The sequence below is a fragment of the Mytilus californianus genome, unplaced genomic scaffold, assembly GCF_021869535.1.
Source record: "Mytilus californianus isolate M0D057914Y unplaced genomic scaffold, xbMytCali1.0.p SCAF_12, whole genome shotgun sequence".
Lineage (NCBI taxonomy): Eukaryota > Metazoa > Mollusca > Bivalvia > Mytilida > Mytilidae > Mytilus > Mytilus californianus.
This window is the reverse complement of record NW_026262604.1, coordinates 60,565,287-60,587,924: the sequence shown is the minus strand read 5'-3', so window position 1 is coordinate 60,587,924 and position 22,638 is coordinate 60,565,287. Positions and strand designations below refer to the sequence as shown.

At 33.0% G+C, this 22,638-nt stretch overlaps 1 protein-coding gene across 2 annotated transcripts in view; it reads left to right on the top strand.

Annotated features, from left to right (window-relative positions):
* LOC127722132 (uncharacterized) overlaps window positions 1–3,064 on the top strand; it is a 39,576-nt gene extending 36,512 nt beyond the window's left edge. For both annotated transcript variants that reach the window (XM_052228977.1, XM_052228976.1), the window contains exon 4: window positions 1,451–3,064. In XM_052228977.1, coding sequence (XP_052084937.1) covers window positions 1,451–1,738 — 288 coding nt within the window. In that variant the 3' untranslated portion in view covers window positions 1,739–3,064. The remainder of the gene's footprint in view (window positions 1–1,450) is intronic.
* The last annotated feature ends 19,574 nt before the right edge of the window (window positions 3,065–22,638 follow it).

Genomic DNA, 22,638 nt, shown 5'->3' with positions numbered 1-22,638 from the left:
CTAATCTATATAAAAAACGAGAAACACCTATATACCACATTAAACAAACGACAACCACTGAACAACAGGCTCGTGACTTAGGACAGGTGCATAAAGATGCAGCGGGTTTAAACGTTTTAACAGGCGCCAACCATCAGCCTAACCTGAGACAGTAGAGTAAAAATTACAAAATAAAAAGAAACACTATAAAATATCAATTGAAATGACTTGAAAAAATATTACAAAAACGACTTAAAAGTATGCAGCTCAGATATATACACTTAAATGTTGCGAAAAGATATATGGTCCTGAAGGATCAGTCCTTCAAGGCTTTAAATTTTGATTGGTGAACTAATAATAATGCATGATATGTTCCAATACAAACAGAAATATGTCTGAACATATAAGACAGATTTCAAAAGCCTTGTTTTCCAGCCGTGGTTTAGTCCAACAAAGAACAACGTGTGTTTGCGTGGGCATGGGGTGGATGGGTATACAACAGAATGCTATAAACATAAGGAGATGTGGTATGGTTGCCAATGAGAAAACTATTCACCAACGTTCAAATAGTGTGGATGTAAGCAATTATAGGCAACCGTACGGCCTTCAACCATGAGAAAAAATCATACCGTATCTTTGGCTATAAAAGGCCTACTTTAAAACAAAACAATTTACGAAAAACAAATATGACAGATATAAACCAACGACAACCACTGAACTACAGGCTCCTGACTTTTGACAGGCACATACAGCATGTGGCGGGGTTGAATATTTGTGAAGGTGCCAACCCTTCCCTATCATAAGACAGTAGTGTAACAATACAGCATATGAACAAACTGAAAAAAATTAGTTTAAAAGGGCTTAACTCATCAGATCGATACAAAGCAGAAAACACATTAACAAAAACACAGACCGGATGTGGCAGGGTATTTATACATCCCTCACAACAAAAACGACACACAGCATAGTTCTGAGAGTACTCGCATATACTGACAGCTTATTCAAAGCCAATAAGAACTAATAAAAAATTATACCTAAGATTTAAATATCAATCCGTACACATCCAACAGATTTAGTGTAAAGACTACGTTAACCGTCAGAGAAAAGTATGACCTTGTGCAATGCCAAAATATAGGAATCGACAGACTGTGGTACCGTAAATTTGCATATGTGTATAACAATAATATTTAGTATGGTTGAATTTTCTAATAACAAAATCAATATGTATATCAATAAAAACAATATTCAACGTATCTTAATTTCCGGGCTCGGTTAACAACATCACTGTAAACATTAGGATGTGATATTCCGGTTGAAATTAGTTTTCTACCGGTAAGTAAACTTTAGGCATCACGAGTTTTAAATCTCTACAATAACTGCTTTGTTAAAGTTCTTCATTGTGTATTGTAACAATATCTAATGTTAAGCATATATTCGTCAATTGAAGCCGTGTATTTTATTTTGTTCACAGTGGAAAGTTTTTTTTGGATTGACTTGTGCTTCGTTTGGTATACTGACGTATCCTACAATTGAAAATATTAGAGGCGCTACCAGTTGCGGTGGACACAAGAAGGAATGTGGACATTCACATCAAGACACTTTGATGGCGTTGTTTATTGTGGCTGCCATTCTGATACAAGTGATCAATTTTTGCAACATCATTTTGTTATCTACCTGGCGCAAATTTCACGGAAAAACATCGCACTGTCAAGGTCCATGTGTTACAGCTACAAGTAAAACTTCTCCAAAATATACATAGGGTATGGACACATACATATGATACAATTTGTATTTTTATTTCTCTTGTATGGAGCAAAGAAATGCGTCCGTTTTATTCTCTTCACAAACATCTAGAGCAAGGATAAACACTCAAACTTTGAGCATGTTGAGCGGGGGAGTACACCACTTATAGATTTATGTTATATTATGAATTATCGATTAGCTATCATAATTTTTAATTAAAAATTAATATAATTATTTGTTGTTGTGACACATACGTAATAGTTAGCTTCTCTTGACACTGTAAACTAATGAATGGTCTTTATTTCTCCAGTATAGAAAAAGATAACATTGTATTGAACATATTCAATAACATCAATATTTCTGGAAAATGTTATTATAGTTTTGTATGACCTTTATCAGTCAAGTTAATAGTATAGACTGTTAAGACTCAAAGTCCTGTTGAAAATCAAAAAAACAATCTTAAAAATAACAACCCACAGGCACCCAGTTCCATATCAAAGCAGAGATGTGTGGAATATAACAATCTGTGTTATTTCAGATTATTTAGAACTTAAATTTTCTAGTGAACTTGAAAACACAAAAAAAAAACACCCATTCTTCATGGTGTTGTTCTCTGAATTACTATTTACTTGTAAATAGGTTAAAAAAAGGTTTCAATTAACTGAAATCTGATAAGTCTGGTGGTCCTTATTTAATATTGAATGAGTGTTTTTAATATTGTGCCTCTTCTATGGTTCTTGTTATTGTAAAACTTTTTAATAAACTATTACAAAGTTTGAAATTTCCAAAAGTATGGAATCTTTCATATGATTCTTTGATTTTTAAACGATTGTAATAACCAAGTAGAGAGGTATATGTGTTTCAAGTTGCTTATTTAAATTATTTATTTTTTCTGCTGCAAAACAGATTGAACATATTCATAGAGTCAAACGATTTACTGGGTGTCAATCAAGGTGGTTCAAGAGAAGGATATATTACAAGTGACCACATGTTCATTCTTAAAACTTTACAGCTTGAAACATGGAAGTGCTTCTCATTATACTTCCAATATTTTTGTGTTTTATTTGCTTAGCTTTTTGTACTTTGTGACTGCTGTGCTTTAGTGTTTTATGTTGGTGCTTTAATGTTGCTTTGAGTTTAGTGCTCATGCATGTATATAATGTGTAGTATTTAAATTAGTCCAGCCTTGCCTAACTCTGCATGACATATATGTGCTGTCTTTTATGCTTTGATATTAGTATTGTCTATTGTGTAAATGTATGTATTTGTCGGTTATAAACGACCAAAGAGCTTATGTTATTGTTTTGTGACATGCCGACTTTGAATAAAGCTTTTGATTTGATTTGATTTGTCATTTGGTCTACCGTAAGTTATGGAAGTACTATAAAAAATAAAGACTTTAAGTTATATATATGTTGTGTACAAATTATAAGTTTTTTGACGCATACCTTTTTGCACCAGGTGTTAAAAGTTTATCTTCTAAAATTTATCAGCTTAATATCTTAAATTCAAATTTATATACTTCAACCTAATATTCAATGCTATTCTCCTCGTCTTAAAACTGGAAATAAGGACACCTGAATGGTTTAAATTCTATTTTTAGCTCACCTGGCGTTAACTTTTACAAAAATCTTCTCCTCTGAAACTAGTGGATTAAATTTAACCAAACTTGACCACAATCATCATTGGGGTATCTAGTTTAAAAAATGTGTACGATGACCCGGCCCGCCAACTAAGATGGCCGCCATGGCTAAAATAGAACATAGGGTTAAAATGTAGATTTTTGCTTATATCTCTGAAACCAAAGCATTAAGACAAAATCTGTTATGGGGGGTCAAATTGTTCATCAGGTCAAGATCAATGTGTCCTGAAATTTTCAGACAAATCAGTCAACCAGTTGTTAGGTTGCTGCCCCTGAATTGGTAATTTTAAGAAAATTTTGCAGTTTTTGTTTATAATCTTCAATATCATTATAGATAGAGATAAACTGTAAACAGCAATAATGTACAGCAAAGTAAGATCTACAAATAAGTCAAAATGACCAAAATGGTCAATTGATCCCTTAATGAGTTAGTGCCCTTTATAGTAAATTTTTATACGACCGCAAAACATTTTGGGGTCGTATATTGCTATCACGTCGTCGTCGTCGTTGTTAGCGTCGTCGTCGTCGTCCCAAGACATTTAATTTCCGGACAATAACTTTAGTGTATGGATCTCAATGAAATTTAATCAAAAGGTTCAATACCACAAAAGGAAGGTTGGGATTGTTTTTGGGGGTGAAGGTCCCAACCATTTAGGAATTAGGGGCCAAAAAGGGGCCCAAAACAAGCATTTTTCGTGTTTCATGATAATAACTTGTGTATAAGTATTTTGATTGCTCTGAAATTGTACCATAAGGTTCAATACCACAAGTAGAAGGTTGGGATTCATTTTTGGGGTAATTGCTCAAACCGTTCAGGAATTAGGGGCCAAAAAGGGTCTAAAACAAGCATTTTTCTAGTTTTCAGACAATAACTTGTGTTTAAATGTATTGATATCTCTTAAATTGTACCACATTTTACAAAAAGAAAATTTCTTGAAATGTTATTTTTTTGGAAAGAGGGCGGCATAATTTTTTTTCCTCAAGATTTAAGAAATTGTCAATTTTCCAAAGAAAAATTGGGGATCACAATTTATTTAGCTAATTCTTTGTATATAGTCTGAAAATAGATTTACTAAGTATTCCGCAACAGCACAGTGTATTGCACAAAAACACATGGCTAAAAATAGAACATAGGGGTAAAATGCAGATTTTGGCTTATATCTCTGAAACTAAAGCATTTAGAGCAAATCTGACAAAAATGATCAATTGTCCCCTTAAGGAATTATTACCCTTTACAATCAATTTTTAACAATTTTTCTTGAATATTTGTAATCTTTTACCAAAATCTTCTCCACCTTATCTAGTGGGCCAAATAGATTTAAACTTAGCCACAATTTTCAATAGGGTATCTTGATTGAAAAATGTAAACATGGCTGCCATGGCTAAAATAGAACATAGGGGTTTGCTATAGAAGTCTATGGGAAAATTGTAAAAAAAACAATTTCAAATGTTCACGACTTGAAATAATTTAAATAATGATAAGGGGTCTTCAGTATTTTTTGTAAGACTACAATGGGATGATCTGCTTTTAATTTAAGTACAAAAATAAAAAGGATATATGTAATGTTTTCAATGACTTTTTTAAATATGTAGCGAAGGATATTGGTAAAAACTCTTTTGAAATCAATGAGCAACTTCCAAGCATTGATACAATAAAACAAATGTCAAAACTAACATCAACGATGAGCTAAATTTAAAGGCAATTTCGAAAGATTTCTTGGAAAACAGATTAATAAACTTCTGTCTTCCCAGATTATTTGAAAAAAGCTCCAATAGTGCCAGTGCAAACGGCTTACTTATGGGTTTTCGAAAGGACAAAGCACCCATACAAAAATGTTATGTTCATCAGGGATCTATGTGGTTTAATGACCGCGAAAGAGTAAATATAAACACTTTTAGCAATTTAAAGTACATGTATGCATATAGTAGGGATGACCAGGATATTGACGAACGAACCGAACGTTTTAGGAGCGGTAATTGTATGTTTACAAACGTACTTAAAACCTAAAAGGTTTTATCATGTTTGAACTGTATTTGGATGCAATCACGATAAAAGAGAGAAATGCATTAAATATACCAATTTTAAAATGGTTTTCATAATATATTGACAAAAGATGTTTAAAATTTTCAAAAAGTATTACGTATGTTACGATATCATGTTTTGAAAGCATGATGAAATGTACATCACGCATAGGATTATTCGAGTGCACCGACAAGTTTAACTATACTCATACAGATATGAATGCATAATTTCAATGCTTTGAACCAATATATAAATGTGCAGTTGTGGGATCGTATTGTTATCTGTCTATATAATTGGCCATTAAAGTTTTTGACCATCACATCGATCAGTTTATATAAAAAAAATATATATAGATTTTTTAAGGTTCATCAAAAGGAATTGAAAAATATGGTCGTTTTTACACCACAAAATCTACAATAAGTACAGACAGACTGATGCATCTATGAAAGTTTTAAGGCATGACAGAACCTACATATATAAAGGTTATATGTTGTCTATGTTTTAGAAAATTAAAAACTTACCTGGTATTTGATTCGCATTATTTTCCAGTCTGCAGAAGGTGGAAAAATAAACAAACACACGAGTTTCATTTGAAACGGTCCACTCAGTTACACAGTTTAAATCACCTTTTGTTTGCAGATGTCTATTGTTCATTTATTGTCCATTTAAATCAATACTACTCACAACATTAATTATATGAGGGGAGCTTCTCAAACCTCTTTCCAAACTTAATTTATTTTGGCACCTTCTGCAGGAACGAAAAAAAAATGAATAGCAAAATCCAGAAAAGTGTATTGTTTTTTGCAACATAAAATGCATTTAAAAGTTAGTTATCTAGTTCCTGCCATGCCTTAAAACTTTTCCAGGTGCACAGGTTTGTCTATACTCTGAGTAAAATTTGTGGTGTAAATACGGCCATATTAGCCAAAAGAGTAAGATGAACCTTAACCCGTTCAAAAACGATTTCTGTTGTAAAGCTTTTTTGTCAACCTCTGACGATGGCAATTTGTTTAAGTGTATAAACTGGTCATAAGATTATCTATAAAGTATTTTTATGGACATTTAACCAGACAAAAGGCATGCTTGGTCCGTTAACAATGCATACGACAAATTAAAGATCACTTTCAAGCCGTACAACAATTTAGAAGACAAAAAAAGATATAAATAAATATCAAAATGACCACAAGCGTGTGTGGGGTAGACAACCCAGGTCTTATAGGCTTAATTTGTTGATATGCAAAGGCGTCATTATTATGTCCCAGAAATCCCGCGTGAATGTATTATTTATTTTTTTGGTTGTCTATTATAATCTAAAAAAATATCATAATAGTATTAGAACAGAAAATAACAACCAAAAAGACATAGAAAGCAAAAAGAAACAAAGAGAAAAAAAAACCCCGAAAACAGAGGCAGATGAAATTACCAAAAATAAATGATTTAAAGCGCACACTTATATATAAAGGAAGTAAATAAAAATATGTCTTTTTATGTCCCTTAATGTCTTTCAAATATAAGAAGCAGAAAAAAAAAACACTTCGGATTTCTAGAGGTAACAGCCACAGATTTCATCTGTTTTCAAAGATTCCGCGTTATGATTGTTCTCCCAATTGTACATATAATTAACAAAGAAACAGAAAAGGTATGTTATGTGATTTTAACTCTGCACATGGGTGTCTTCGTAGAGGTCCGCGTGTTAGATCTACGGAAGTAAAATGTAAGGCCGTACGTGATAAATAAATATAGTTACCTGTGTATGGAAACAATGAAATTTGCGATGACCAGCGTGAAATTCTTCTTGAGGTTCTGTGCTTGTAATTAATGAGATGTACCATCAATACAAGGTAAAAAAATACATTTGGCATTTCTGATAATTTTCCTATTTTTTGTCGCCAAGAGTTTAAATCAGGTCATAAAATCAATGGGCTGCATGCTTCCCACAAAATCAGCCACATTGTATTTAAATTGATCCAACTAATATATTACAAATTCCAAAGATAAGAGAAATAATTGGATAAGTGGGATACTGTCTGGGCCATACATGTGTAAGAAGTAGCCGATTTCTCACGTTTACATTTCTTTGACCGTGTCGCAATCCCCCAACTTTTGGTAAAATTAACACAAAAAGTTCTTCAAATGAAAGGACATTCTCACCAGAAATTCTCAAAAAATCAAATGAACGAGAAATTAATGTACCATAAACATCTTTCATAACCAGTAGATCTTGGTTTTCATTTTCAAGAATTCGTGATCTAATGCTGTTATATGAAGTTATAAGTTGAAAGAGGCATACGAAGCTTTCTACGGTAAAAATCATATTGAATGATCAAAAGTAAAAATGCAAAATTTTGTTCATCCAGCAAGTATGGTAACGGTGGTGGTGTTTGCATTCAAATACCTAAACAACATTATAATCACAGAAAATAACCTTTGTCGCTGATTCACCGTTATAAATATGTAGAATTACATGTACGTTTTAAATTATGAGGGTAAACAAACCACAATTTTGAACCACGTGGTACTGGCTTGGATTCGCCATTTTATTTCAGTAAATGGGATATATCACTTCAATATAAATATCAAAGTCAAATATAAATAAAAAAAAGATATATGTCATTAAAAATAGTGATTAACTTGCACTCCCCAAACTCAAAATAACCCTTGAAAATGTTCACAAATTGCATATATATAAATTTTCAGTATAATATAATTTGTCTCGCACCCCTAAAATCAGTATACAGATCGATACGAGTATACCACGTATATGTATACCACGGGCTTCTCACTTTCATTTAATCAACGAAGCGTGTAAAGATGACAGAGAAAACTAGAACTCATGTTGAAGTTTCCCTGTCTGAACAAATACTTATTCTGTAATCGTATAGTGCAAACCGGTACAACTGGCCAGTGGTATTAGAAGATGTTAAAAAGAGCATCGGAATGCTCACAGAGGCTGCACAAACCGACCTTAAGTTATACAAAGAAGGAGCGTTCGAAAAACTGAAAAGAAGGATGTCAGACCAAGTGAAAAAAACTGACAAAAGAAGCAGCTTGTGGAAAAAAAGAGAAGCTGGTTGGCCCAGCAGAAGAAATAAAGACTAATGACACCAGAAACTTACAAAAACAGCATCCTGCTGTGAAAAGGCAATTGGTCAATAGGATTTGTAAAATAAGCAGTTCTGTCGAATATCAATATACATGTAGGTCCGTTTATAATTAAACTGTTAGATCTAGTCAGGGGCGTTTCTAGGATATTTGAAAGAGGGGGCGTAGAATCAAATCTTCAAATTCTTCTCTCAAAGAGCGGATCGAGGCGAAAAATTTTTTTGACCTATTTTTGCTAAAAAACATAAAATAATGATAAATTGTTTTTTTTTTGAAAAGGGGGGAGTACGCCCATTACGCCCTCATCTTGACCCGCCCCTGCTAGTTTATAATTTATTACTAGCCCGTTACACTTGTGCATTGTAAATCGAACACACCTTTATATATTTGATAAGTTGACCATACAGTATAAGATAAGATAAGATAAGATTTTTTATTGGTTTAAAATCCAAAATTATAGGATTGTTACCAAGACAATAAACATTGGTTATACATAAACATTCAAACATATATCTGACCACATTTATAAACATTGTATATATATATGTATATTACCTCCATTATTAAAAGAAAATATTGTTACAATAATAAATGTATATAATCTCTGCTGAGGAGGTGGTACCACAAAGTTATTTATAATTTAGTACTCAATAATATGCAGTATATGCATGTCTAAAGTGAAAATTATTTAAACATGTTATAAATATATATGTATTTACCCAGTTTACATCAAAGTTAGAACCAACATTTGTGGAAATTAGAAAATATATGAATGAAATTTAAACTGTATGTATTTTCGGAGACGACCATTTGAAAATGAATAACTCATCCGAAAAAAAAAAATCCTCTTACCCCCCTTCTTAAATTTAATGGGCGTTCCCTAAGGCGTATTTCAGTATTTTCAAGTACCATACGAGTTGTTTATTGAAAAAGTCAGTTTTTCAAAAAAATCAAAATTTAACAAAAACCACGAAAAATGCACATTTTCAAACAAGCTTATTTGGAAGCCAGACATTCATTTTTATAAAATCTCAAAGCATTTCGATAATAATTGTTTTAGTTTCTTACACCGAAAAGAACCTAAAATATAAATTCCATGAATAATGTTGCGTTTCTTTGCCTCATCAGTATATCTTTATATTTGAAAATGACATGCAGACCGACCCACGAAAATAAACATCCACATAGATATGTACTGTTTTTATTTCATTTACAAGAAGATACATGTAAATGGCATTAGATGAACTGTTAACAACTGCAAAATTGTTAAAAAGTTAAATTCATGTTTTGTTGTTTCAAACTATGCAGGCCTATATAGATATAAGAAGATGTGGTATGAGTGCAAATGAGACAACTCTCCATCCAAGTCACAATTTGTAAAAGTAAACCATTATAAGTCAAAGTACGATCTTTAACACGGAGCCTTGGCTCACACCGAACAGCAAGATATAAAGGGCCCCAAAAATGACTAGTATAAAACTGTTATATATTTATACTCAAAATGTAGAGAGTAGGAAACAAATCATATGACATTTGTAGTAAGGGAGCTACCATTTGATTTTTATGGGGGGGGGGGGGGGGGGGGGGGGGGGGGGGGCTAGGATGAAAAATTTTGTCCTGCTTTTTTTTTTAGTTGTAATCTCTGTCCTGCCTTTTTATTTTTTACTCTATTCGGTCCTGCCTTTTTTTTAACTAGTTTATCCTAAATTTTTTACACAAATTGTCATCCTGCCTTTTTTTTTACTTAAAACTCCTGTCCTGCCTATTTTTTTTCAAATTTCATCCTAGCCTTACCGCTGAATGGACAAGTTTTTGTCATTTTAGAAAACAATGTAGTACCCATACAACTGTATTTTAGTTTTTCTTTAACAAGTATAAATCAAGTAAGTCCGTCAGCGCTACAATACAAGTGTCCTTTAAAATGTGTGCATGTTTTAAGCGCACACGACCCGACGTCACCACTGGGCGTCTGTCGTCTGTTACTTTGTTCGCTGTCCGTCCGTCGGTTAACTTTCCACATTTTAATCGAATCCTCTGAAGCAATTTAGTTAATCAAAATCAAACGTTGGTGGAATGTTTCTTGAGTTTTCCCATGAATTGTGTAAATGTTGAATGATCTTGCTCCCAATCTTATATTAATGCTGTTAAATGATCACAAAATAACAATAAAAAAAATCAAACTTAAAATGGTCTTAGGAAATTGCAAGCCTTATTGTGATTTTCTTTTGCTGAAATGTTCTCTTTCATCATTGTCCGATAATCTGGACCGCTGTTACTAAAAAATATAAAATTCAGCAAAAATTATTTCTAAAGTTTTGTTGACATGGTCATCGTGGAAGGAAATTCCCTTTAAGAATTGTTGTTATGATCCTGGACACCAATGGAGTTGGCTAACGTTACTAAAGTAGAACTAACGGAAATACAACAAAAGATTTAAAATCATAAATGAGAATGAGGCATGGAGTACACGTGTATGTCATTCGTAAATTGTAAACCCACTTCCTCCCTGCAAACGATGTTTTAGATATATAGGATAGGAATCACACTGCATGTCTGTCTGTTTGTCTAGCTGTCTGTCCCGACCAACTGCCTGTGTTTTTTGTCTAAACTTTATACAGTTCCTAACAATGATTTGAAAAACTCAATTTAGATAGGATGTTCCAGTTCATAGAGATCTCCCAGAGTTCTTTCGGACTTTGACTTTATATAGTATGCACCTTGTCACCGAAACTCCAAAGTTCAAAAGACCAGTAACTTTAGGAAAATTTATGGACGTATGTAAATTGTTTGTTGGATACAATTAAAAGTTTGGAGATAGTTAAAGTTGAGAATTAAGGTATGATGTTCAAGTCCATTGATTTTTCTATAAGGGTTAAGGCAATTTAGACTTTCCAATATAAACCTAGTCATCGCAACTGCTCAAAATTGTTTTCAGATACACGTGAAAGTTGGTAGGTTTTTAGATCCTCGTGTATAAATCTACATAAAGGAAGTATGTTACGATCCATAGATATTTATTAAAGTTACTGATTTCGGCGGAAAAACAAGGTATTTCTGTCCTTCCCGATAATAAACCTTTTTTGGGTTCAATAGGTCATTATTTTTAACGTTTGAAATTTGGAAGGATTTCGTTTAGTAATATGCCCATTGATTAAGTGTAGAAATAGGTACAAAATAACTTAATTTCCAGTAATTACATGATAACTATAAAAAAATAGAGCTTTGTACTAAATTGTCGATTTTCACATGAAGCGATAGCAGTGGGACACATGTCACAAAATTTAATTGTCTCAAGAATGTTTAAACCAACATTTCAAAATGATGTTCTATTTATATTGTCTGATTTTTTAAAGAAATGCCATAATCTTATACTCAGCCAGATGAACGTACTTTAGGTCCATCTGTGTGCGTAGGTTGAATGATCTGGTCCAATTTTCCTATGGTTATATGAACGTTTTTATAAGAGTCTGTTGTCGTTTTCGGTCTGTAAACTCATTTATTTTCGTATAAATTTGCAATTACAATGAATAAACTAATAAAATGAGCGGAAAATACAATAACCATCAGAGATGTAACTGCAATTTAATTATCAAAAGTATCAATACACTAGTAATAAAGTTCAATCTATTTTTGTAGTATCACCTTTTTACCACATGCATAATATTAAAAAAAAAAAAATTGGAACCTATTTCTTTAAATTTTTCCGTGTAATCAGCCTAATCTGGCTGGTCTGGGGCATAAGCCAGCGAAAATTTCGGAAAAGAAAACCGATTTGAAAGTGATAATCAATTATATCAATATGGTAAACTTTGATATCTATGATATCTTCCTTTTATACGAAAAAAAAACCTTTTGGAACCTCAAATTTTAATACAGAGTCTTGTATATCAAGTGTACCTTTTGCTATTGTAGCAAACGTTGAATTATTAATGTGAGGAGTAAGCTACACAAACAGGTAATATTTCTTTAAACTACATTCAGACCATGCAAACTACTTCACTTCAATGTTTTTATGTTGGATTTATTCATTAATATGTATAAACGGCCGCTCCCATTTCGTACGATTCGTCAAGTTTCACTTTCGTACGTTTGTTCGTCAATATCCTGGTCATCTCTTGCATACCAGGATGAAGGTAAACTATGCATACTGTAAACTGTAAATTTATGCTGAGTCATCATATTTAAGGTCAAGGATTTTCTCCAACTTCAAGAAATATTTATAAAACTTTATATTTGAGTTAAATTCCTTAAAATCTCGAAAAATAAACCAGATTTGGTAAATATTCTATATGTTATTTTTTTTTCACCCCAATATAAGACCAAAAAGGTTTATTATTGGGTAGGAAAATAATACCCTGTTTTCACACGTGAGTTGAGCCAATCTGAAAAGCAATATATCAAAATTCCGAAATAAACAAAGGCTGACGTATCATCATCTAAATAATAATTCTTATCAATCATGTTATTGGCTTCTTGAGTATTTTGTGAAATCAATGAAAATTGAAATTCTCAGATCAGTGAAACGTATTTCAACAATCTACAGAATTACATATGTATCGAACAAACCATGTGAGAGGAGTTGCAATGATTAAGTGCATACTGGGTAGAAATAAAATGTATAAAGCGTGTATGTACACACAGGAGGATTTAATAACCTACCAACTTTCATGTGTATCTGAAAACAATTTCAAAGGAGTTGAAATGAGAAGGTTGATATTGGCAAGAGTCAAATTTCTATGTCCTAAGTGCCCTAAGTGAAAAATCAATGGATTCGAACATCCCTCCTTCATTTTCAACTTTATATGAGGATCTATCAATCTCCTAACTTTCAGTTGTATCCATCAAACCATACGCATACGGACATCAAGGAAGTATGTTGTGGTTGTGGTTATGGTTCTTTGGACTTTATAAACAGTGGAGTTTCGATGACAAGGTGCATACTACAAACGGTCAAACTTTTCATTCACCAAAGGAACATAACTCTTGGAAATCTCAATGAACCGGAACATCCCATCTACAATGAGGTTTACACATCATTGTCAGGGACTGTATAAAGGTTTAAGAAGTTTAGACAAAGGAAACAGAAAGTTGGTCGGGACAGAGAGACAAGGTGATTCCTATCCTACATACCCCCAAATTTTGATTGCAGGGAGGAAGGGGGTAAACAATTTACGATTGACATACACATGTACTCCATGCCTCATTCCCATTTATGAATTTGAGTCGTTTAAATTGTTTCCATTAGTTCTACTTTAGTAACGTCGACTAACTTCATTGATGACAAGGATCATTACAACAATTCTTTAAGGGAATTTCCTTCCATTAGGACCATTCCAACAAAACTTTTGAAATTATTATGGATGAATTTTCTACTTTAAGTAACAGCGGTCCGGATTATAGAACAATGGTGAGAAGAGACTATTTCAGCAAAATTAAATCACAGTATATAGGTGTCAGAGCACCAATTCAAAATTCCTATCTATTCAACCATTTTTTTTAAATTTTCAAAGCTTCTTAATATTTTAAGTCATTATTTTAAGTTATTTTGTCATACAAGTGAGAGGTTTAGCGCTATAAAACCAGGTTCAATCCACAATTTTCTACATAAGAAAATGCCTGTACCAAGGCAGGAGTATGACAGTTGTTGTCCATTCGTTTGATGTGTTTGTGCTTTTGATTTTGCCATTTGATTGGGGACTTTCCGTTTTGAATTTTCCTTGGAGTTCAGTATTTTTGTGATTTAACTTTTTACATTAAGTTTATCCTGTTTTGTGAATGTATCACCTTTTTACATACCAATATAGTGAAACACCACCGTTCGGAAGACAACTACTACTAAAAACAAACCCGGTTTATCTGGAAATCTTAGATTATTATACTTTGGAGCACATTAATCCTCATTTTCTAATGCAAACTCATGGACAAGAAAAATTTGGCTCAAAAAAGGTCTAAATATATTTCTCCTTCACCAAAAGTTTCTTTTTTGCCAATTTGGTGGTTAGTTTAAGTAAACAATGACACCAAAGCACTATTTTGATCAGGGAAAGGATGCTATACATATGCTCTAAATAACAGCAGCAATATTTGTTGGGGGCCAAGGTCATTCAACATTTACAGAATTCATGGGAAAACACCAAGGACCATACGACCAAAGTTTGATTTTATTAGCCAAGTTGTTTCAAAGGAGTTCATTTAAATTTGAAAATATACGGATGGACAGACAAAGGGCAAACTAACAGACTACAGATCCCAGTTGTGACTTATGGTGGTGTGCGCGAAAACAAGGACCCGTTTTAAAGGAACAGTCACTTGTACTGTAGTGCTCACGATCTTACTTGATTTATACTTGTAAAAGAAAAACCGAAAAACAATTTTACGGGTCATTTGTTTTTAAATGACAAAAAACCTGCCCATACAGCGATCAAGTTTTTATTTTGGATTTTTGGATCTTTCAATACTATCAGCAGATTGTATATAACCCTCCCTTGCCAGTTCTGACATATTTTTCTTTGGCGGGGACGGGATGATCATATTCGTCCTTGTCTCTGTCATTGTCAGCTACAATGACAACATTTTGATCTGTAGTCATTCTCAGAATGGTGTATAGCACCTTCCTATTGTTCTACAGCATCGACATCGACTGGAGCTTGAACCCGTTGTGGGACTAATATTTCGTAATAGAGATGACCAGTTAATAGTTGAACGAACCTATCTTGACGAACGAACGCAAAAGATAAAAGAGTGCTCAATATTTTAGTTCTACTCCGCCAAATCATTTGCGGTTCCCAACTCAAGAATCTCGTCATGTGTTGTCTTTGTATCTTGATTTTTTTAAAATAAAATTTGGTGTTAATGGCACAATACATCAAACTACTAGAACGAACTACAGAGGTTCTGAGCTGGACTTACTATGGGACATTGAATATTGTTGAAGATTGTATCTTTTTCGTTGGGTTTCTGCCTCATTGGTATTTACTCATTATCTTATTTTAGTCTTACTCATTCACAATATTATTCTAGTTTGTAACATAATATCCAATTATAAATGTTTACGTTATTTGTGAAATTGTGTGTTCTTAAAAGTTCCTCTCATGTCAGATCGACACACAAACTCAGGAATTACTATTATTTTATTATTCCACTGTTTAAACATATTGATAGTTTAGTCAATATTTGATTGGTTGAGACTATCCCACGTGTCATTGAACAAATCTTCATATTCCATTCTGAGGATCATATTCCCCTCTGAAATGTCAGGATTACCTCGTGCGACGTTACGCGCGGTTAATGTTCATAACGTTTTGAACTTCTTATTCTTCTTAAAATAGCGATAGCAAACATCATTATCATGTTCAAATTTATTTCAGACGATAAAACAAAAAGACTTATAATTAAATTTTGATCCTTACTGTTTGTCAATGGGTATGTCGTGTTTAGTTTGACTTACAAAAACAAGCGGATAAGAAAAAAAATGTATGCAAAATAATATTTAATGTATCGATAGTAAACTAAGCATAGGCAGTGGAATAACACATTCATTTCCCTTTGCCTCGGGAGATATGAAGATTTGCTAACCCTCGAAAAATCATATTTCCCTCGGGCAGAGCCCTCGTGAAATATGAATATTCTTGGGTGAACAAATCTTCATATCTCCCTCCAGCACGGGAAATAAATGTATATTATTCCACTGTTTAAACATATTGATAGTTAAATCAATATTTGATTGGTTGAGACTATCCCATGTGTCATTGAACAAATCTTCATATTCCATTCTGAGGATCATATTCTCCTCTGAAATGTCGGGATTACTTCGTGCGACGTTACGCGCGGTTAATGTACATAACGTTTTGAACTTCTTATTCTTCTTAAAAATAGCGATAGCAAAAATCATCATCATGTTCAAATTTATTTCAGACGATAAAACAAAAAGACATTTTGATCCTTACTGTTTATCAATGGGTATGTCGTGTTTAGTTTGACTTACAAAATCAAACGGATAAGAAAAAACTGTATGCAAAATAATATTTAATGTATTGATAGTAAACAAAGCATAGGCAGTGGAATAAAACATTCATTTCCCTTTGCCTCGGGAGATATGAAGATTTGCTCACCCTCGAAAAATCATATATTCTTGGGTGAACAAATCTTCATATCTCCCTCCGGCACGGGAAATAAATGTATAATATTCCATGCATGCATGCATAGCATGTCGTCATGTGACGACGTTTATAGTGTTTTCAAAATTATTATCTTGTGCATTACAATTGTTACCGCTGGACCGATACCTCTGCTGGTGGACGGTTTCACAAGCCAAGTATCTCAATAGTTTGATACAGGAAAGGAAATACTGATCATTCAACTATAAAACATATCACTTAGAATTAAGAAAAGTATCTCCTTATGTTTTGCTTTGATTCTTTTTCCGGGTTTGGCTATATCTTTTGTCCTTTTAAAGTTATATCAGCTCTTCAACTTTAAGTTTTTGATTTAGAAATATTTTAGAATCAAGAATCACTGAACATATTGTTTAAACAGAACATATTGTGCTAACTGCACAACTAGTGCTGCAGAATGGGTACCGTTCACCGTACAACCACCACGTTTGCAACCAATATAACAGGTTGAATGTTATGTTTATATTTGAATATTCTATAAGCAAACAAAGGAAAAGACGTGATCATGCAGATAAACGTTTTTGAAACTTACACATTTTGTTTGCTATGAACAATTGAAATTGAGTTGTAATTTAAAGAATCATTGTGATATTCATTCATTTTAATTGTTTGAAACAATGAGAAGAAGAACATCATGTGAATTACAGAAATGCATTTGATTGTAATATATCTTGTGAGCTTAAAACTGTAGAAATAGCATGAAATGATTTGCTCATAATTTATGAAATATGATATCATTATCATATATTGATCTTCGCGTGAATGTTCACAATTTCAATGGAATATTGCCAGTCATGTTTCCACAATGAACAACAGGTTTACCATGCGTTGGTGGAGAATACGGTGGTGGAGGTGTGTTCTGCAAGTCTACATGACTATGTCCAATCTTGAGCCTGAAATTAAAAAAAATATATCGGTTCAAGAAATTTAACATATAAAACAAAGAAAGAGCACATATTACAACAAAAACATAAACGTATACAACACATTGCGATACAATAACAGTATTTGCCTTAAAAATATTTATACCAGGATTTAAATTTTGTACGCCATTGACAAAAGACTCACCAATGACGCTTCTTACACTGCAATGATAACAACACTGCTAAGACTTTCTCCAAGGTAAAAACAAGGACACAAAATCAGAAAAATATAAGTTATTTGGAATAACACTTTTCCTACAAAATACAATCTAGGAAGGGATTTAACATGTTTAACATTTGATCCGTCTCTATGGTTGGATTCAAAAGAAGAAACATCCAGAACATGTCTGAGAAATAACACACCGATAAGGAGCAAAACTGTTTGCTTTAGCTGAATCTGAAACTGGTTTTACCAGTCAAGTGATGTTATATTCTGGTACGTTTTTTAAGCTTAAAGGTAGTATGGGTGTCTTTCGCCATCTTGGATTGTAAATAATAGAGAACATAAGGTCCAGATTTTCAATCAAATTAGCAAAATTTGTTGAGGAATGCAGATAACTAATATGAATTTTCATTCAAAAAATCAAATTTATAGAATTTAAACTTATAAATATTAATATTTTTACAAGCGTAGATTATTTTTGCTTGATTTTTAATGTTTTTAAATTGGCATTATAAGGGGAGGTAACTCTGAAATAGTGCATTTTCTGAAGTAATCTACATGAACTTTTGCTATTTTATATTTTAGCCGAAAAAACGTACGGTGACCCTATCTTTTCATTTGATATTCTCAAAGCATTTGCTAAAAGCTATCTTCTCGTATTTTATTTTACAATTTTATCATTTAGTTTAATTACTAATCACATAATGAAGTTTTTTCCTGTATAAACCTGTAGTTTGAGAAAATGCTCGGTGACCTATCATTTTTATTATATTGTTGAACATTTCACAATATATACTACGTTTTGGCAAAGTATAAACAAATTCTATCATTTCTAATTCAGACTCCCATACCACCTTAAATTTATGCAATAGATACATGTATACAAGTGTTTGGTTAACTTTACTTTTATCTTTGAAATTTAACATTAACATCTTATAAATATTTGAAATGCCATTTCCATAAATTATTGTTCTGGTTTCGTTATAGGGGTAAATTCAGTAAATAAATATACGTCATCAGGGACCGCCAATTTGGGTGAGAGCTTTCAGTATAAAAATGAAGACCTGTGCTGCAATGATTGGTAGATAAAGTTTTCAATAATTTTTTTTGATTAGATGGATCAAAACTAAGGTAAAAAAAATAATTGAATAATGCTGAATGCATTTATTTTTTTTAAAAACAGGATTGAAAAGTGATGGGTCATTGTAGGAATTAAGTGCAAAACTACAGTTTTTGTAAACAAAGCCATGTGGACGGCTCGAAAATGCCGCATGACCCTATGTTTTGATGGTTGCACAAGATGGGGCTACATTTGTACTTTACTGAATGAAATATGAAAGCTTCTAATTTCTAAAGGTAAAAAAGTAATAAATTTAATTGAACATGTAGGTTTACATTGAAGTTGAAGGGAGATGTTTTACTGAATTTATCCCTATAGGGAGAATTTGCACTCTGTCACTGTACATTTTCAAGGCCACCTGAGAACCCCAAAGTTCATTTCTGGTAAATATTAATTCAATGGAAGCCTTTTGGAATCAAATGGCACTATCGTTAATGCAAAAGTCTATGTTTAATTGCGGTCGGCATGGGTGTACTGAGTGGACTGGTGGTAGGGAGCATGGGGTCTATGGGAAAAAGTCAGTTGTGTGGCCTGATGGAAAGAAAAAAATAGAAAGGGTTCATAGGATGTCCTACATGCATGCACATCTTATTTTGAGGGATGAAATGCCAAATAAAAATTTACAGGGGGAGCGGTTAGATGTCTCGCACATATGTCATAACCCCATCTGTCTGAAGCCGGAACATTTGATTCTTGAGCCACACTCTCTCAACATGGATAGAATTGGTCGTAGAATGAGAAATTTATGTACAAAGGATCACCATCCACATTGTTTATTATGAATTAAGGTGAATATTATTTATTTGAAAGCCTGGTAGACTTGCGGAGTCCGCCATACGAGTGGTCTTTGGGGTACATAGGACTGTTTTTAGTGACCGGTAAAAGTTTATTTTTTGTATAATCTTTTTCCTCCTGATGCTGTGCATGTATATCGTACAGAGAATGCTTTCGTGCATTTCTATGATTGATACTGTTTTCTGAGTATTTACAATTTCTCATTTGATCACTATGGTCTTTTAATTTTTTTAGAGATTTTGCCACTTTTGTACCTGGTTGTATTAGATTTCCAGCAGCCTCGCACAAGATGACGATAGAATTGCCTGTATCATGATTGACTTTGTGACATGCCGTATGTACCCGGCCTGTAAAGTTTCTAGCATAGGTAACATTAACTGGTAAAGTGCTACGTATGAATAGATTTAGGGCTTCAACTTTTTGTGTAATTGCACTTTTAGCTGTTTTAGCAAGCATGCCTGGACCCAGACGGTAATTGACACATTGGCGCAGAATATTTTCACTGTTCTTATTTAGCTCAATTTCAAAATTATTCCTCTTTAAATATGCACTTTTGTCAATCCATGATTGAGATTTTCTAGATATAGAACAAACAAATGAATATAGGGAACAATCTGTGTGATCTCCACAGTAACAGCCCACTATATGGCATCTGAAACATATGAAAGTTTTGATTTCATTACATCAGGGGATTTGTGATATCTAATATTAGCCTGTACGAATTCTGCCTGACAACGGGCTGCAATGTCAAAAGCAAACAAACTTTGAAGCCGGGTTCTTTGCACCTTTAACCGAGCCGGCATAATGTCACAAACTGTGGATAGATTATTTACAAATTTTCTATGGTTAGATGCTACATGTCTGGTGTCAAGAAAATGGATAGGGGTTGTTGAAGTTAATCCTTCCTGAAATGAACTCTTTGCTGCTCTGTAAGCACTGCTGTCTGGGTTAGTTGTTACTTCATTAACTTCTAATCCATCATCTTTTAATTCATCAAAGCACTCTCTTGCCCACCGCTTTTCATTACCTATACTGTCTTGCATATTAATATTTGCGGTGCACGGACCAGCATGTTCACCTACTTTCGTACTAACTGTATGCTTTCTCTTCGAACAAAGTTTAGACTTTGGTAACGTGTTTATAATGTTGTGTTTATAAGTCTCATTTTCAGCTACAGTGTAAGCACACTGGGTTGCTGGTTGAAAAGGGGTCTTCCCAATGCCAGAATAAATAGCATTATTGTATACACAGTCAAATTGAATGTTAATAACATCAGGATTTTCCCCGCGTATCTTTTTTATCCTTTTAATTTTCTCCCTTTGTCGTTGTAAATCTCTCATGTTTTCTTCTTCTATCTTTTCGGATATTGCATTAGCAGTGTGTTGCATACCAGAGACAGATGGAGGAGGAATATTTGAGGCCATACAGATTTTACGGTAACTTGTTGTACTAATGGGAGTATGATGTAGACCCACTTGTAAACCAAGATTTATTTTTGCAGCGCCTCGTCCCCTTTTTATACTTGCAACCTCTTCGTACAAGTTAAACATTTTAGATCTGTATGTGCATTTTGTACATTTTGCGCACTCTCTCCAAGCTGATCCCCACTTCTCTTCCATTGACAAGTCCCATTCCAGGATGCCATTTCAATGTGGGGATACATTCTGATGCTATCTGAACACCTCATTCCACATTTCTGTGTTTTTGCTTATTGTTACTGTTCTGTTGGTGTACTTTTCAGATCTGGAGGTAAAAAAATAATGAAAGACTTTAATTAATTCCCTATCTCACATCACTGTTTAGCAAATGTTGCATATTTTTTTTTGTATTATTTAGTAACATGTGTAAAATTAGAAATATCTCCCTTTTAGACTGTATTTTTCAGAGCAGTGTTTTTAAGGCTGTGATACAGATATTGTTGAAAATAAGCACTTTGCAAGTATTTTAACATTCGAATAATTATTTGGTATGTAGAAATATTATATTTATTTCATAATTCAATGCGTTTCTTCAATTCAAAAATATTCTGTATAACTTTTCAGTATTAGATACCCTTCATCTATAAACCGTTGATAAAATGTTTGTTTTTCTAATGAGATGTTTAAAATTTTCTGTTAAATACTGTAAATAGTGGCTTTATCAATTGTAATGCAAAGTATGATCTTACCCAGTCTTATTTTCATTCTCTGCACATTTTTCTACTTCAGTCTTGGCTGCCTGTTTTGGACGCAGAAGCCGCCCTGATGTTGAGTCCATAGGAATTTCAGCAGAGTGTTTGATATTTACAGGTTTTGTCACAAGATCAAAGTCATCCTTGGAAAGTCCTTGAAATTTAACTACAGGGAATACAGGTATTTTAACATTTTCTAATTTAAGTCCTCTGTTATGTGGAATATTTACCTTCTTAAATCTGTGTTTTTTAAGTGCACAGCATAACGTCCCATTTTTTAGTAATTTTTTTGATGAAATAATTATTCTTATAACAATATTTGCCACTCTCTGATTTCATTTAACAAAAGTAAGAAGAAGGAAAGTGCAGAAACAGGACATATTTTATTGCTAAGATATCATTTTTATGGTTGATAGTTGAAGAAAAGTCTGTTTTTCTCTGACTCTACCAGTATGATAAGACATTCTCATCTTTGATAGTAAATGACCCTATAGTTATCTGTGTGCGCTTTGAATGATCTTTACAAGATATTAAAACACAAATTTAGTGTAGGGAAATATTATTGTTGATTTTTTTTTGTATGACACTCATTTAAAAGCCTAGAAACAACTTTTTGTGGTATTTACATGGTATACTCATTAAAATTTCCATATATGAAGACATTAATCTCAGAATATAATTCGATTTAAAGGGCTCGACCATTAAATCGCGTTATCAGAGGAAGACCAGCAATAGTTCATTAGCGGGTTAAAGCAGACGCGCATGTCTAAATTTATTACACTACATATAAATTAACTGCTCTTG